Below are 16,914 nucleotides of genomic sequence, written 5' to 3'. Positions count from 1 at the left end.
CATAAACTAGTTCTGAGCGGCCCGAGAGAATTCGATGATACATCGTCAGTGCTTGGAAAGGCCAGAGACCAGGGCTGAATATCCTTGGAGTCAGAGCAGGGCAGTGGGCCTGGGGCTCAGTGCCTGGCTGTGCCTATGAAGTGACAGGGCAGGCTCACAACCACCCCAGGGCTCACGGAAGACGCTGTGGGACTTAATTCCAGTGGTTCAGGCCGACAGGACAAACGCCTCAGGGGTTTGGCAGAAAATGTCTCATGTCCCATCTTGCCATTTCAATGTATAATAGTCACCTATGAAACCAGTACCTCTGGGACCAGTCTTAGTTCTAAACGATTCACCACAGGTTTCTTTTAAAGTGGGAGTTGTGCTCCTGAATTTAAATGTTTATTTTTTTAAAGTTTAATTTCATGCTTAAAAAGTAAATAAACAGTAGTGACTTAGTGACATCTGGCACTAGCATCCGCCCTGGCAGCCAGAATGGTGAATGGGTTCATCTGACCTTGCACCCTCCTCTTCCCCTGTGATAAATATTTCTGGGTTTATCATTTCCTTATCTTTTAAAAATTAGGTTTTCTGGCAGCAAAATAACTAAAATTAGCTTTAAAAGTTTTATAAATTGCCTAAACAATAATGACTGTGTTTTTGTTGTTTAGGAACTTTATTCATAGTACATCATGATATGTATTGTCTTCTCTCAGCATTACATGCAGAAGAGAACTCCACATCGCAGGTCACTGTGGTTCATAGATTTTCACTACCGAATAACATTCCACAGTGTGGTTACATCATACTTCACCCGTTCTCATTGGCTGGGTCTTTGGGTTGGTTCTAGACTTTTTTCCTTTTTTTTTTGTTTCCTTTTTTTTTTTTTGAGACGGAGTTTCACTCTTGTTGCCCAGGCTGGAGTACAGTGGCATGATTGTGGCTCCCCACAAACTCCACCTCCCGGGTTCAAGCGATTCTCCTGTCTCAGGTTCCCAAGTGGCTGGGACTGCAGGTGCCCGCCACCACGCCTGGCTAATTTTTGTATTTTAGTAGAGATGGGGTTTCACTATGTTGGCCAGGCTGGTCTCGAACTCCTGACTTTATTAGGCTTTTCAAAGAACTAATTTTGGCTTGTCCTTTCTTTTGTATCTTTGATCTCTACTTCATTAATTATGGCTTTTACCTTTATTCCTCTTTCCTTCTACTTTTTTCAGCATCATTTGGTATTTTTCTTCCTAACTTCTCAAGTCAGACATTTAATTAATCAAGTTTGAAATTTTTTTCTTTTCTAACATTGATACTAATGTCAGTTTCCCTGGCTAATTTTAAAATTTTTTGTAGAGATGAGGTCTCCCTATGTTGCCTTTGCTGGTCTTGAACTCCTATGTTAAAGTCTGTCTTCTGCAATTCTGCTTCCAATCGTACATATTTTCTGGACTTTTATTATTGTTTTTTTGAGACAATCGTACTTTTCAGGTGTCTTGATATCCTGGCTGGTTGCTCATATTCTCTGAGGATATCGGCTTTTCATCTGGCAACATACAGGAGGGGAAGTAGCACTGGGAGGGGGGTGGTCTCCAAGACAGTCAGGAGCTCACCCTGGGGCTTAAAGCCCAGAAGGAAAGGAGGGATGCTTGAAGCCAGGTGTTCCCAGAACCCTTCACCTGAGTGAGGCCACGCAGGTTGGCCTTGGGTTTGCGGGGCATGTGGGGGACAGTGATGTGCTTATGTGCCTCACTCAAATCTGGGTGCTGTCACCCACTGTTCCTAAGCTTGTTTTAAAATCCTTACTTCATAAAACTAGCTCACATCACACAGACTTTCTGATGGACAGTTTGGACTCCTCTGGTGTAATGTGATGCACCTGTAGGGTGTTAATGGCCCTACTTCTCCAGGGGCTTCGGTCAGGGGGGCCTTGTCTCTAGGCTGTGCACCCCCAGCTCCCAAGCCAGACCAGGGTGGGACCTCGGTGGCAATGCACTCCTCAAATGGCTGCAGGGGGTAGGGGGATCTTGTTTTGATTCCACAAGTCTTCAAGGGGCCAGGAGTAGGAGGTGGGTCCTGAACCTGTGTCTGGCTCTTTAGGACTCTGCCCCTGGGCTACCTCTTGGCCTCAGCTACTGCATCTACAGAGTGGGTATTTGGGTGTTTGACCCCCTGCTCCGGGCTGCTCTGAGGACAGGGAAGCCTTTAGTGAATGGTCCAGAGCAAAGCTGACTGTGATCATCACCTCTGTCACCCCACGGTCCATATTCACAGACAGGAGACTGAGGGGAGAAGGGGCAGGACCAGGTCAGAGCTGGGCATCCTTGCTTGGGCCTGCAGCCTCTGTGCCCCTCCACACGGGCAGGGTGAGGAGGGTGTGGGCCCCACCTGCCCCACCCCAAGGGCCCGCAGAATCACCAAGGCACTGCGGAGGCTCACTCCAGACACCATGTGGCTGACAGACCCGGATGCGGCTGGGGGCGCTCAGGCTGTAGCCGCGGTCACATGCATATAGGGCCACCGCGCCCAGCTGCGTGCCGTTGAAGCGCAGTGTGGCGTGCTTCACCTCCTCTGGGGGGCCGCAGTCCACCTCTGCAAGGCACAGCAGCCTGTCTCGCACAGTCCTGTGCCTTCCCGGCCCCTCCTCACCGCTCTGCCCTCTGCCCAACCCGGCTGCAGGGCCCAGAGACGTCCTGCTCCCACACTGCCCTTCAGGGAAAGGTGCCTTGACTTCTGGGGCCTGGTTGCTGTGATATGTGTTTCCTTCTTCCCATCCCTGCCCTGCTCAGCTCTGCAGGGATTAGCAAGAAATCCCATGCTCCCCACTTGGCCCCCTGGCCCTCTCACCTGCCTGGCACCGGCGTCCCGTGTACCCTACTTGGCAGTGGCAGAAGAAATCCGTGCCTCGGTCCTCGCAGGTGCCCCCATTCACACACGGGCTCCGGAAGCAGGGGGAGGGGGCTGCCAGAATGCAGGAGGGTCCTGGCCACTATGTCTCCCCTGAAGGCTCGGGACTGCATGGGGCATCCTGCCTCCTGCGCCCAGCTCCACCTCCTGCGCCTCCAGGGCCTGGACCAGCCCTGCCCACGGGCCTGTTTTCACATCTGCAGAGAGGGTTCCCCGGCCGCCCTGGTCTGGCCTCCCACCCACCTTACCTATCTCGCAGTGCCGCCCGGAGAAGCCTGGGGGGCAGTCACATTTGTATTTGCCAATGTAGTGGAAGCAGGTGCCGCCGTTGTGACAGGGGCCAGAGGCGCATGAGTCTGGCTTCCCTGGAAGCAGAAGCCAGGTCAAGGGTCGCAGCCCACCGCCCCTCCCAGGTTCCCCAACATCCCAGAGCTGGGGCCTCTTCATGAGAAGCAGACCCACAGCTGGCAGGGAGGGTGCAGCAGGGGCCCCAGCTCAGGGCTGGGCTGGCCCATTGCTCCTGCCCTCCCCCCTGCCCCTGGGGGCCGCACCGATCTCACAGTGCCTCCCGGTGAAGCGGTAGGGGCAGCTGCAGTGGTACTCGCCGCCTGCCTCCTTGCACGTGCCCCCGTTCCGGCAGGGCCCGGAGCTGCATAGGTGTGGCCGGGCTGTGTAGAAGGACAGAGAGGCAGATGAACGGGGCCAGGCTGCTGGCTCCACAGAGCCACTATACCCTCCTGGCATCCTCTCAGTCCTCTGGTGCTGGTGGGGCCTGGCAGGCCGGGCCTGCTTCTTGACTGAGCCCTGGGGCCCGGCTGCAGAGGGGACCAAGCAGGTCCACACACATGGGGGAGACTGGGGTGGGGCTCGCAGGCCAGAGACCCCAACTCAGCCTCAGGTGGGCCCTTTGCTCGCCTGTCCTCTTCTCTGCCCAGGCTCTGGCAATGGCTGGGCCCTCCCTGTGGAGAACCGGCCCCACCACTGCTGCAGGTGCAGCACTTCTCCCTCCTGCACACAGGTATTCCCCGTCTGACAGGAAGTGGCTGAGTCTCATCCGCCATGACATCAGCGTCCCCAGCAGTCAATCTAGATTTCTGTGTGTTCCGTACCTGCATTGGCATTGCCACATTTTCTCTGGGTCCTAACAGTTCCTGGGCCCCCAAGGGACTCAGACGCTAAGCATGTATTTAAAGGCATCTGCTAAACCAGCACATCTATCCTGCCACCTTGCCAATCACCCTGTCAAAGGGCCAGCGAGGAACTCCGAATCCTTGGACATCTGGGTTCTGAGCGGCAGGAGGGGCCTGCCCCACTGTGCTCGCTTCTCTCCCGCCAACCCTTACCCCCAGGGGCCTCCCAAGCTGCACGTCCAAGCTCTGGCTGCCCCACCCCTGAGGACAGCCATCCCTGTCCCTTCTGTACTCCCTTTGGGGTCAGAGGTGTCCACATTGGTGGCCCATGTGCTCACGGAAGCTGGGACCCTAGGGGAGGGCTGTGCAGTTCCCGGAGTGGGCACAGAACCGTTGGGGCAGGGACACTGGGTACTGGCAGTCTGGCCTAGTGAGGAGATGTCGGCTTTGGTAGGACACCCCTTGGGTGCAGTGGACCTCATGCCACTGGCAGGTGTGAGCTGGAGTAGGGCCAGAGTCAGCTCTGGGCAGGGCCCACGCAGGGCCTCAGGGTGGTCCTAGGAGTGTGTTGAGAGAGAAAGACCTTGTCAGAGCTTGCAAAGAACCAAGCAGTTGGGGTCTTCTCTTTGGAAACCTGTTCTACCTCTGCTGCAGGGATTGGGGGAGCCACGGGGTCCAGGGCTCAGACTTCAGGGTCTTTCCCTCAGGGACAAGAAACAGCAGGGGAGGGGCCATGGGAGGCTCCACACCAGTCCAGGCTACGGGGGTGCCGGGGGCCAAGCCCCCGGAGACGGTGCCAGGCCGCTCTGGGGTCAGGCAGCCCCCTCTGCGCACTGGCCACTGAGATGCCAAACAGGTCTGGGGGTCACTGATGGGAGTCCTGACTGTTGCTTCAAACTGCATAGAAGGGACAGTCCTGGGTGGGGCCTGGCGGGGACAGCTACGCCTGCAATGTGCTTACGGAAGGACACTTCTACTCTCAAGCGGCTAAATGTAATAAAATTCGACATTGTCCATGCTGAATTAGATTGAGCAAAATCCTAAGGAAATTTTTAAAATAAAATTTAATATAATGATTCTAAAACCTATTTGGAAAAATGCTAAGAAGGCAATGAAGCCTATCTTGAGAAGAGCAAGGTAAGGACCAGCAGGCCTGGCACTGGTGCAGATCAGAACCGTCCCGACAGTGAGGTGCTCGCCTCCAAACACACAGAACAGAGCAGCACATCAGGCAGGGCTCTAGAAGAGGTCAGCAATTCGCCAAACAAAGACAGAGAGACCGCAGAAGCGGAACCGAGGCCCGCGGGCGCTCTCCAGGGTGCTGACGCCGGCGCCCCTGCCCGCCATACCTTTCTCGCAGTGCTTGCCGTGGAAACCGCGCGGGCACTCGCATATGTAGGAGTCGTCATGGGCATCGCAGGAGCCTCCGTTGAAGCAGGGGTCCGAGTCGCAGGGTGATGGCAGGGCTGGGGGCGGGGGGCAGAGGGTGGTCCTGGAGCTTATGCCGCATCCGTGCAGGCAGCAAGAGGCTGGCGGGCCACCTTGCCTGCCAGGGTTACCCTGACATCCTGTCTGGAACCAAGGCCACTTAAAATACTCTCTGTGGGCATCTTGGTTCCTCAGAGTGGGCTCTAAGGCCCCTCCCTGGAATTTCTCTTTTTCTCAATTTCAGCAGAACTCACCCTTCCCTATTTTACGAGGTAGGACTGAGCTGTGATACAGAAACGCCTTCCTGTCATCACTGCCAGCATCACATCATTATTCTATATAATTATACATGATGCAAGCGATTAACCATCTATACACTAACAAACATATAGTAGTGACACATTTAATTACACGTGCCTAATTATGTATGCATTATTTTAATAGCTTGTGTTGGGGCTTAGGGAAGATACCACACGGTGCTTGTACACTTGCAGAAGTGCTTTTCCACCTGTGAGCTTACTCCACTGGGGCAGAGGAGATGTCTAGCCCCATATTACAGGAAGGCTATTGAGAGAGGCTCCCCCAGGTGCCAGCTCTCCTGAGAGTCAGAAGGGAAGCAGGGACTCTGGCCTGTGCCTGCCTCACCCACCACTTTTTCCCTGGCTTCTGTTCGGGCCCCCAGCCCAGCAGGCTCGTCCCTGCGCTACTCACAGTGGCTGGCATTGTGGTCGGTGTGGCAGACGCAGAGGTAGCTCCCACCGTGCTCCATGCAGTAGCCACCGTCTGGGCACTGTGTGTTCATGTTGCAGGGCATGGCTGTGATTTCTGGAGAGAAAGGAGGAAGCCCCATCCCATATCCCGCATGTCTTCTGGCAGACCTCGAGTCCTTGTCAAGGATGGGGCTTCCCAAGACCCAGGGGCCCCAACAGGTTCAGGCACTCTTGTGCCCAGGCCCTCCTGGGGTGGGCGTAGAACCAATGGTTGGCAGTCCGCACCTGTGGACCCCAGCCCAAGCCACCATTCATTTCCCGGTTATGAGGATGCTCAGGGACAGGGCAGGAAGGGTGCCCTCGGCACCTACCAAATTCACAGAGAAGCCCAAAGAATCCCGGGGGGCACTGGCAGAGGGTGGTGTTGGCGCCCAGGCATCTGCCTCCGTTACGGCACTCACAGTCATCGGGGACTCCTGCCACGGAGAGAGGGAGGAGCCTCCCATGTGGGGGCGCAGAAAGATGGCACCCTCGCTCCAGACCCTGCCCTGCTCCTGACCAATTCCCATACAAACTGCAGTGTATGCACACTCACACGTTTCTTCTCGGGGTGTTTCCTGCATGCACCCACAGGAGGGCCCTCCCTGGGTCTCCTGCCCCAGCCCTAAAACGGCAGCCCTTGCAGCCCAGACGCACTCTGCCTGCAGTCCAGGCCCATGAAGCCTTCGGGGCACTCGCACACGTAGCCCTGGTCCGCATCCACACAGGTGCCCCCATTGTGGCAAGGGGCCGAGAGGCAGGCGTCGGGCACTGGGTGGTCTCCTGCAAGAACAACAGCGGTCACCAGCGGCCACGCAGGGAGCGTGGGGAGAGTGGTCTCCCCGCCCAGCTCCAATGGCACATTTGGGTTTTCACCTCTGTTCTCATTCCCAAGTGGAACTGAAGCCAGAAGCTTATTTCTGGAAATGGATTTGTAGCCGTGCTGCACCCCGTGGAGCTCAGCATCTCCCAGCTCCTTCCTTGGACAGAACAAGAAGCACCAGAGAAGCCACCCAGGATTGGACAGAATGAGAAGCACCAGAGAAGCCACCCAGGATTGGACAGAACGAGAAGCACCAGAGAAGCCACCCAGGATTGGACAGAACGAGAAGCACCAGAGAAGTCACCCAGGATTGGACAAAACAAGAAGCACCAGAGAAACCACCCAGGATTGGACAAAACAAGAAGCACCAGAGAAGATGTCCTGTCGACATGTTCTATGAACCACTGAGAGGGGAGTGAATCTCCACCAATAATTATGGACCTATTTCTCCTTGCAGTTCAGCTTTTGCTTCATGTGAATAGGTGTTAATAGGTACAAGTATATCTAGAGTTATGTCTTCTGGATGAATTGACCCCTTTATCATTATAAAAGATCCCTCCTAATTCCCAGCAGTATTCCCTATTCTAAAGTTTAATTTATTTGATATTAATGTAGCCACTGCAGCAGCATTATCTTGATTAGTGTTTACCTAATGTTGTTGTTGTTGTTGTTGTTGTTATTATTATTATTATTTTGAGACAAGAGTCTCGCTTTCTTGCCAGGCTGGGGTGCAGTGGCGCAATCTCGGCTCACTGCAACCTCCAACTCCCAGGTTCAAGCAATTCTCCTGCCTCAGCCTCCCGAGTAGCTGGGATTACAAGCACGCCCTACCACACCCAGCTAATGTTTGTATTTTCAGTAGAGACGGGGTTTCACCATGTTGACCAGGATGGTCTTGATCTCCTGACCTCATGATCTGCCCGCCTTGGCCTCCCAAAGTGCTGGGATTACAGGGGTGAACCACCACGCCAGCTACTTTTTGGTTTTTAAAAGATGTTCAATTTCTTCATATGCTTTCAAAATGTGTCTCTGTAAATTAGTATACAGTAAAATTGACTTTTGTTCACTACACCTCTATGAATTTTAACACATATATAGATTGGTTTAGCCCCCACCACAATCAGGATGCAGGACATTCCATCTCCCTAAAAGGCTTCTTTGGTCTATCTCTTCAGAGTCGCAGAGCTCCTGTTACCCCTCAGTCCCTGGCAACTACTGATTTGTTCATCACTATAGTTTTGTTTTAGGAAGAATGCCATTTATGGAACCATACAGGATATACTATTTGAGACTGGCTTCTTTCAGCATAATGCCTCTGAGATCCATCTAAGTTGTTGTATTTATCTATAATTGATTCTTTTTATGACTGAGTAGTATTCCCCTGTACAGAGGTTCCATAATTTGTCTATCCATTCACCCAGAGAAGGGTATTTGGGTTTTGGAGTTTGGTGATTATAAATAGAAATAATATAACCATTTGTATATGGATTTGTGTGTGAACATAAGTTTTCATCTCTTTAGAGTTAATACCAAGGAGTGGGATTGCTGGGTCGTATTACAAGCATATACTTAACCTTATAAAAAAAACCTGCCAAACTGTTTTCAGAGTGGCTGAACCATTTTGCATTTCCACTAAAAACGTGTGAGAGTTCCAGTTGCTCTGTATTTACCCCAGGTCAGTATTTTTTTTTAGACATTCTACTGGGTTTGTTGTGATTTCTTGTAGTGGCTTTTATTTGCATTTCACTAATGGCTGATATTAATGACAAGAATATTTTTTCATCTGTTTATTCACCTCCATATATATATCTTTTGTGGCCAAGTGTCCGTTCAAGTCTTTTGTCCATTTTAAAAATTGGGTTGTTTGTTTTCTCGCAGTTGAGATTTGAGAATTCTTGATGTATTCTGATCACAAGTCCTTTGTTGGGTATGAGTTTTGCAAATGTTTTCTCCTGGTCTGTAGCTTGTCTTTTTATTCTGTTAACCGTGTCTTTCACAAAGCAAAAGTTTTAAATTTTGATGAAGTCTAATTTATCTGTTTTTTAAAAATGAATCATGCTTTTGCTGTCTTATCATCTAAGAATACTTTGCTTAAGACCAGGTCATAAAGATTTTTTTTTGGCCTATGTTTTCTTCTAAAAATATTATAGTTTTATGTTTTTCCATTTAGGTCTCTGATCCATTCTGAGTTAATCATTGTATAAGGTGTGAGGTTTAAGTTGAGGTTATATATATATATTTATATATATATATGTATATGTATATCTAATTGTTTCAATCCCATTTGTTGAAAAGATTATCCTTTCTCCATTGGATTTAAATCATTTTAAAAAATTAATTGGCCATATTTGTTTGGGTTTAATTCTGAATTTCCTCTCCTGTTTCATTGATCCATGTGTCAGCTCCTTTGCCAATATCACACTGAATTGATCACTGTGGCTTTACAGTAAATCTTAATACTCAGTAGTGTGATTCCTCAAAATTCATTCTTCATCAAAACTGTCTTGGTTTTCTAAATTCTTTTTCTTTCCATACAAATTTTAGAAGCAGTTTGTCTACATTCACAAAATATTCTGCTGAGACCTCTGTTGGAATCATGTTATCTGTAAATCAATTCAGAGAGCACTGCCATATTTACTATGTTGAGTCTTCTAATCCATGAACATGGTATGTCTCTCCATTTACTTGATCTTGATTTCTTTCATCAGCACTTTGTAGTTTTTCAGCATACAAATTCTCTAATGTTTTATTAGATTTATACTAAAGTCTTTCAACTTTAGAGGTTTACTGACCATACCATTATAAATTGTATTGTCAAATTATAAATGGTATTGTCAATAAAATTTTAGATCAGATTACACAGATTCTGCCAACTTAGGGGAGCTCAGGAGTTCATAAATAACTTTATGGAGTTGCTGTCCCAAGATTCACCCTCCACAGTTTCCCCAGTACTTTCCAGTTTTCTGGGGCTACCTTTTTCAGTCCTCTGGCAAAAATGTTGGGGCTTTTACTTCCTTACCGTGCCACTTTTATAATGATGGCATTCATGGCTGGGACCAAGTAATGGGATGACAGAGAAAGGGAAAAACAACAGGAAAGGGAAAAACAATACCCAACCCCTTTGAAACCACAGCACCTCCAACTGGAGAGGAAGGTTTCTTCCCTCGCAGTGTAAAGACACTTGAGGACTCCCCAACTTCTGCACTGTCAGCCCTGCTTCTTAAGCTGGACTAGAGGGCTTCTCCTGGAGCACTCTTTTTGTCCATGTGGAGGCTTACTTCTGGTTCTGAGGTGGCTTTGAGTCCAGGCTGGGGGGATACCGAAGCAAAAAACAAACAATGGTAAACTCACCACTGGTTTGGTGGCACTTCAAAGCTTGGTCTTCTTCCCCAATCCACCTGCTACTATTGACTTTTCAGAGTCCTCTGATAGCTACTCCATGCATTCTGTCCAGGATTGTAGCTGTATTCAGTGGGGGAGAGACAGGGGTAGACTGTGCTTACTCTATCTTTCTCAGAACAGAAACCCATTCTATTACTTTACAATTATCTGTGTCTTTATACTTAGAGTGGGTTCTTGTGATGGCGTATAGTTGGGTATTGCTTTTCAATTCAATCTGACAATCTTTGCCTTTTAATTTGTATGTTTACTCATTTTAATTTTAATGTAACTACCAATATGACTAGATTGAACCTATCATCTTGCTTTTGGTTTTCACTTGTCCCACTTCTTTCTTTTTTTCCTCTCTTCCTGCCTTCTGGATTGAGTATTTTTAGGATTCAATTTCTATCTCCACAATTGGTTTATTGGCTATAATTCTTTATTATTATTTTTCACTTGTTGTTTTGGGTTTACAATGTGTATCTTTTACTTACACAGCCTACCTTCAAACAACATTATACCACTTTATATAATATAGGGACCTTACAATATTATACTTCCATTTCTTCCTATCTTTTACATTGGAGTTGGTAAACTATAACCCACAGACCAAATTTTACCTGCCATCAATTTTTTAAAGTACAGTTTTATTGGAACACAGCCATACCTATTCATTTATGTATTGTCTATGGCTGGCTGCTTTCACATTACAATGGTAGAGTTGAATTGTGATAGAGACCATACGGCTCAAAAAGCCAAAAGTATTTACTACCTGGCCCTTTACAGAAAAAGTTTGCACACCTTGGTTTTTGTTATTGGAGTCATCTATTTTATTTCTGCACATGTTATAAGCTTTATTATTTTATTTTAAAAATTATCTTTAAAGGGATTAAAAAGTCTTCAACCTACATATTTATCATTTTTTTTTTTTTTTTGAGACGGAGTCTCGCTGTGTCTCCCAGGCTGGAGTGCAGTGGCGTGATCTCCTCACTGCAAGCTCCGCCTCCCGGGTTCACGCCGTTCTCCCGCCTCAGCCTCCCAAGTAGCTGAGACCACAGGCGCCCGCCACCACGCCCGGCTAGTTTTTTGTATTTTTAGTAGAGACGGGGTTTCACCATGTTAGCCAGGATAGTCTCGATCTCCTGACCTCGTGATCCACCCGCCTCGGCCTCCCAAAGTGCTGGGATTACAGGCTTGAGCCACCGCGCCCGGCCATATTTATCATTTTTAACAATCTTCATTCTTTTGCGTAGATCCAGATTTTCCCTTGGTACCAGTTTTTTTTTTTTTTTCTTCTGTCTAAATAATTTCATTTAACATTTTCTTGTAATGCAGGTATGCTGGTGATGAATACTCTTCATTTTTGTTTGTGTAAAAAAGTCTTTATTTCAGCTTAACTTTTGAAATGTAGTTTTGCTGGTAATACACTACAGTACGTTGATGGTTTTTTTCTTTCAGTACTTTAAAGGTGTTACTCCAGTGTCTCCTGGTTTGCATTGTTGTTGATGAGAAGTCTGTTGTCATTCTTGTTTCTCTGTATGTAATGTGGCTTTTTCCTCTGGCTGTTTTTGAGATTTTTCATCATTGGTTTTCAGCAATTTGATTATGGTTTGACTTTGTGTGGTTTTCTTCATGCTTTTCTTGGAAATGTGGGTTTTAGTTTTCATCAAATTTGGAAAGCGTTTGGGTATTATTTCTTCACATACTTTTTCTGTCACACTCCTTTCCACACCCATCTCCATCCTCCTTCGCAGACTCCAGATACGTGGATCCTATTACCCTAATACTTTTCTGCATGCTGCTGAAGATCTCTTCTTTTTCTTTTAGTCTTATTCTCTCTGTGATGCATCTTGAATTGTTCTGTTTCACTCTTCAGGTTCATTGATCTTTCCTTCTGCAATATCTAACCTGCTGTAAATACTATTCAGTGTATTTTAAAAACTCAAATAGGGAGGCCGAGACAGGCGGATCACGAGGTCAGGAGATTGAGACCAGCCTGGCTAACACGGTGAAACCCCGTCTCTAATAAAAAATACAAAAAAATTAGTCGGGCGAGGTGGTGGGTGCCTGTAGTCCCAGCTACTCGGGAGGCTGAGGCAGGAGAATGGCATGAACCTGGGAGGCGGAGCTTGCAGTGAGCTGAGATCCGGCCACTGCACTCCAGCCTGGGCGACAGAGCAAGACTCCGTCTCAAAAAACAAAACAAACAAACAAAATAAATAAATAAAAAAATAAAAACTCAGATATATTTTTCATCTCTGCAAGTTTTAAAAAATACCTTCTACTTCTTATTATGTTTTTTCTCTCTCAACAATCTTGATTATAGGAGTATATTCGTAATAGATAATTAAACATTTGTATCTGCTAATTCTATCATTGCCTGTTTCTATTGATCTATTTTTCTCCTGGCTGTGAGTTACATTTCACTTCTTTGTAGACCTGATAATTTTTGACTGGGTATTTTGGAGTTCTGGATTCTGTTATATTACTGATATACTCCTGTTAAGGAGTATATAGGATTTCATTCTGGCACATGGCTAAATGACTTAGGATCAGTTTGATCCTTTTACGCTTTCTTTAAGATTTGCTAGGGCAGGTCGACATTAGTCTTATTTCAGCACTACTAAAGTGACACCCCACTGATGACTCTACACAATAGATTACCAGCCCTGTTTGAGCTCCAGGAACTGTCTGACTTACTGCTTTCTAGTGGTTCTTTCCCCAGCCTTGCGGATTTCATCCTGAGCCTGATGATACTGAGCCAAAATTCAGGGAGGTCTCCTCTTGATCTCATGTTCCCTCCTGCCTCAGGAGTACCATCCTGTAGCCACTGAACTAGGATCTTCGTCTCCTCAATTCAGACGGACTGCTGGACTCTCAGTTCCTCCTCCCAGCACAGTGGCCTGGAAACTACCCCAGGCAGAATCTGGGGCAATTGTAGGGCTCACCTCATTTGATTCCTTTTTCTCAGGGATGACAGGCTTGTGCTGTCTGTTATCCAATGGCTGAACAAGGCGTTTCACAAATTTTGTCTGTTTTTCTAGGTGATGACAGTGAGAAGGAAATTCCAAAAGCAGTTAATTCTTGTTGGCTAGAAGCAGAAGACTAGAAACTCTTTCTTGTAGTCTTCAATTTGTGGCCAACTTCCAGTCAGACCTGATTAGACTGTCAGCATCTGCGCCTTGTAATACAGTCAGTCAGCCCTTACATTAGCACAAGTGTCAGTCTGTTGTTTCTTCCTTCTTCTTTTTTTTTTTTTTTTGAGACAGAGTCTCCACTCATTCTGTCGCCCAGGCTGGAGTGCATTGGTGTGATCTCAGCTCACTGCAACCTCTGCCTCCTGCTGGGTTCAAGCAATTCTCCAGCCTCAACCTCCCGAGTAGCTGGGACTACAAGTGTGCACCACCACGTCTGGCTAACTTTCGTATTTTTAGTACAGATGGGGTTTCACCATGTTGGCCAGGCTGTTCTTGAACTCCTGACCTCAAGTGATCCACCCGCCTTGGCCTCCCAAAGTGCCCAAAGTGCTGGGATTACAGGCATGAGCCACCGCACCCAGCCAGTCTGTTTCTTATTATTCACGTCTACTTGCATTATTATTCTGTACGAAACACGGTTTATTTGCAAAAATCTTTTGAAACCCCTTGTTTCCTGACATGAATTTAGGGAAATACACTGATATTTAGATAACAATCCGGGCAAAGTGAGCTGTGACATGGAACAGTGACTTTAAAGCAGCCAAATAGGTGAGGCTGCCTCCTCCTGCTCCTGCTCTGCAGAGCACCACCCTCCCCTCAGGACACACCCTGGCCTCCCATGCCCTCGGCAAAGACTGATGGAGGGCCCATGACCCTCTGTGTCTTATGGGTAAAACAGAATTCCCTCCTTAATTTTTTAAATAAAAATAACCTGAATAGTTTGTCTTTATCATCTCCCTGGAGAGAAGCAGCACCTGCTGTGTCCATAGAGGTCGGCACAGCGGGTGAGCCTCTGGAGGCGGGTGCAACAATCAGACACGAAAGCCATTTTTATACCGTGGGCTGTAATCTCCAGTTGGCCTTTTAATTCCTCTAACAAGTCACAACTAGCAGTTAAACAATACAAAATAGAATAGAAAATAGTGAAAGGTCAGTTTTCTTTCTGATTCCCATTACTTTCCCTTGTGTGCTGAGGGTTCTAGAGTAGGAAAGGAAGATGTTAAAAAGTCAAGAGTCACCCAGGCTGGAAGAAGAGCCTTGGGAACTTTGTCATCCCTCCCGGCACTTCACAGATGGAAACCAAGGCCCAGAGAGGGGAAGGGGTTGCTCAGCCTCACACAGCACCTTGGAGGCAGCATCCATCTTTTGCTTCCTATTTTCCCTGCAGTTGGTGGCTGAGGATCCAGGCTGAGCGGGAAGCGCTGGGGAGTGGGAAGCGGGCAGAGGCATCCCCCCACCCCAGAGGCAGGTGTGAGGTGAGTCAGACGGCGAGGCAGGAAGGGGAAAGTGGCTATGGTGGTATTCACGGCACAAGGCCACCATCAGCCATGGCGGGCTCCAGGCACTTGGCCAGTTACCTGTCTCACAGTGAAGTCCCTTGAAGGGCTCTGCACACAAGCAGGTGTAATTCCCCACTAGGTCAACACAAGAGCCTCCGTTCAGGCAGGGGTCAGGGCTGCAGTCGTCGACATCTGAGGGGCAGCAGAGGTGGGGGCTTTGCTTGAGCCAGGCCACGACCACCCTGTGCCCAGCACCTGGCCACAGGCAGGAGCCCCTCTCCAACCCGAAGCCAGGCCACTCACCCGTCTCGCAAGCTGCTCCAGTGTATCCAGCCTGGCACACACACACCGCAGAACTGTTCTCCACCTGGCACTGGCCACCATTTTGACACTCTTTGGTGTCACAGGGGGACTGGGCTAGAGTGAAGAGGTATAGACAGGATGATAGACTCCCAGCTGTGGTTACCTGATGGGACAGAAACCCCTGGGACGTACACTGAGCCCCATCCCCGATGGGCCTGCAGGGCAGGGGGGCCTGGCAGGCAGGTTTCTGAGGGGGCAACAGGCAAGGAAGAGGCCAGGCCTGGCCAGACAGTCCTGACTGGCCACCTGAAGCTCCATCTGAACTAGGTCTAATTCAGCAAACCTGGGATGGAGGGAGGAGTGTATATGCTGGGCAGGGGCAAATGGGAGTGCACGGAACCCACTCCCACTCTTGGGGGACAGTCCCTCCCTAGGTGGCTCTTATTCCAAGCGGACTGTGACGAGCTGTTGTCGAGGATGCAGGCTGTGACTGAGCTTGGAAGGGTGTGCAGCACCCACGGTGTAGGAGTGGCCCCTGGGGCGAGAGGCTGGGTGGGGCAGGCAATGGCCTGTGCAGGAACAGCTAGGGCAAAGGGACTCTGGTCCCCCGCTACTGAGTGGGAGTGAGCTAGGGGAGCCCACCCTCTGCCCTGCCTCCTTATCGGATGCTGACCCTCCTTGAGCCCAGAGCACCTGGCCCAGGTATCCCAGGTCTCTCCTTTGCCCCCAGGCAGCAGAGCCAGAAGCAGGGGGTAGCCACATCCCCTGTCTTACTGACAGCTCATACCCAAACAAACTCAGAAACCGGAGTGATAGCCAGAACGTGTGTCCCTCCCTGGAGTCATGGGGGAATGGTGGGGCCCTCTCCTCGGCACAGGAAAGAGACAGGAGGGCCTGACCACTCCCCCAGGAGGTGTGAAAGCCCTTAGGTGGCTGATGGGACATGGTGATCCCTGTCTCCCTGACCCCAACTCCAGTAGGTGGAGCAGAACGTACGCCCTTGCCTGTAGTTGTGGGTGCCCCTGCTGTTATGAGCTCTGGGGGCCAAGGTGGCTTCTGAGACCAGGGAGCCTCTGGGGGGGGTCGCAGGGGGGAAGGCTTGTACCCAAGGCTTGTGCCACAGCTGCACTGAAAGCCAAGGCTCAGGGCTCAAGGCCATGTACACAACTGACATGCTGCAGAACCAAGACCTGAACCAGCCTCCTGGCACCAAGCCCCAAGCCCTCTTAGGGGACCTCACCAGGCTGTACGTCACAGAGGGGCTCCTGGAGCCTGGGGCATAGCCAAGGAGCAGCCCGTTCCTGGGAAGCTCTGCTCAGTCACCCTTGGGGACCCTCATCATAGGCCTGGGTCCTCCCGCAGCCAGGCCCCCAGCCAGCACCGCACAGGGAGAGCACTGAGCGAGAGGAAGGAGACATTGCCGGCCTCGCTGGCCTTTACCAAGGGGACAGAAGCCTGCAGGGCTGAGTCTGCCATGGCACCAACACCACAGAAGCCTGACTCCCACCCGTCTCATGTCAAGAACACGTGGGCAAGCAGGGCAGGAGTTTCTGGATGAAGAAAGGCTCCTTTGCATGGAGCTTGCTCCAACAGTGGCTATGGGAAGACAGTGGCAGGGGCCGGGGAACAAGGGATAACTGGGGTCACTGTGTTGTCACCCATGTGTGATCTGTAAACACACTGGCAAGCCCATCTCGCCGGGTGGGAATTGTGCTTTGCTCCTTTGGACCTTGAAGTCACGTTTCT

General features: G+C 49.4%; 1 protein-coding gene across 7 annotated transcripts in view; it reads right to left on the bottom strand.

The window, feature by feature from the left end:
- Positions 1-16,914, bottom strand: part of SNED1 (sushi, nidogen and EGF like domains 1) — an 88,034-nt gene that overhangs the window by 33,428 nt on the left and 37,692 nt on the right. For 6 of the 7 annotated variants that reach the window (XR_004176730.1, XR_002516458.2, XR_002516459.2 and 3 more), the window contains exons 7-16: positions 15,169-15,282; positions 14,944-15,057; positions 6,842-6,967; positions 6,517-6,621; positions 6,147-6,260; positions 5,357-5,473; positions 3,429-3,545; positions 3,126-3,242; positions 2,818-2,931; positions 2,389-2,562 (exon numbers count right to left, since the gene is read on the bottom strand). Coding sequence is in view for 3 of the 7 variants with exons in the window: in XM_003908192.4 (XP_003908241.3) it covers positions 2,389-2,562; positions 2,818-2,931; positions 3,126-3,242; positions 3,429-3,545; positions 5,357-5,473; positions 6,147-6,260; positions 6,517-6,621; positions 6,842-6,967; positions 14,944-15,057; positions 15,169-15,282 (1,212 nt within the window). In the remaining 4 variants the exon portion in view is untranslated. The remainder of the gene's footprint in view (positions 1-2,388; positions 2,563-2,817; positions 2,932-3,125; positions 3,243-3,428; positions 3,546-5,356; positions 5,474-6,146; positions 6,261-6,516; positions 6,622-6,841; positions 6,968-14,943; positions 15,058-15,168; positions 15,283-16,914) is intronic. The other variant, XR_004176731.1, reaches the window with a different exon arrangement.

This window comes from Papio anubis, chromosome 10, assembly GCF_008728515.1.
Source record: "Papio anubis isolate 15944 chromosome 10, Panubis1.0, whole genome shotgun sequence".
In the NCBI taxonomy this organism is placed as follows: domain Eukaryota; kingdom Metazoa; phylum Chordata; class Mammalia; order Primates; family Cercopithecidae; genus Papio; species Papio anubis.
Note: the sequence above shows the minus strand (reverse complement) of the source record. Positions and strands in the feature narration are given on the sequence as shown.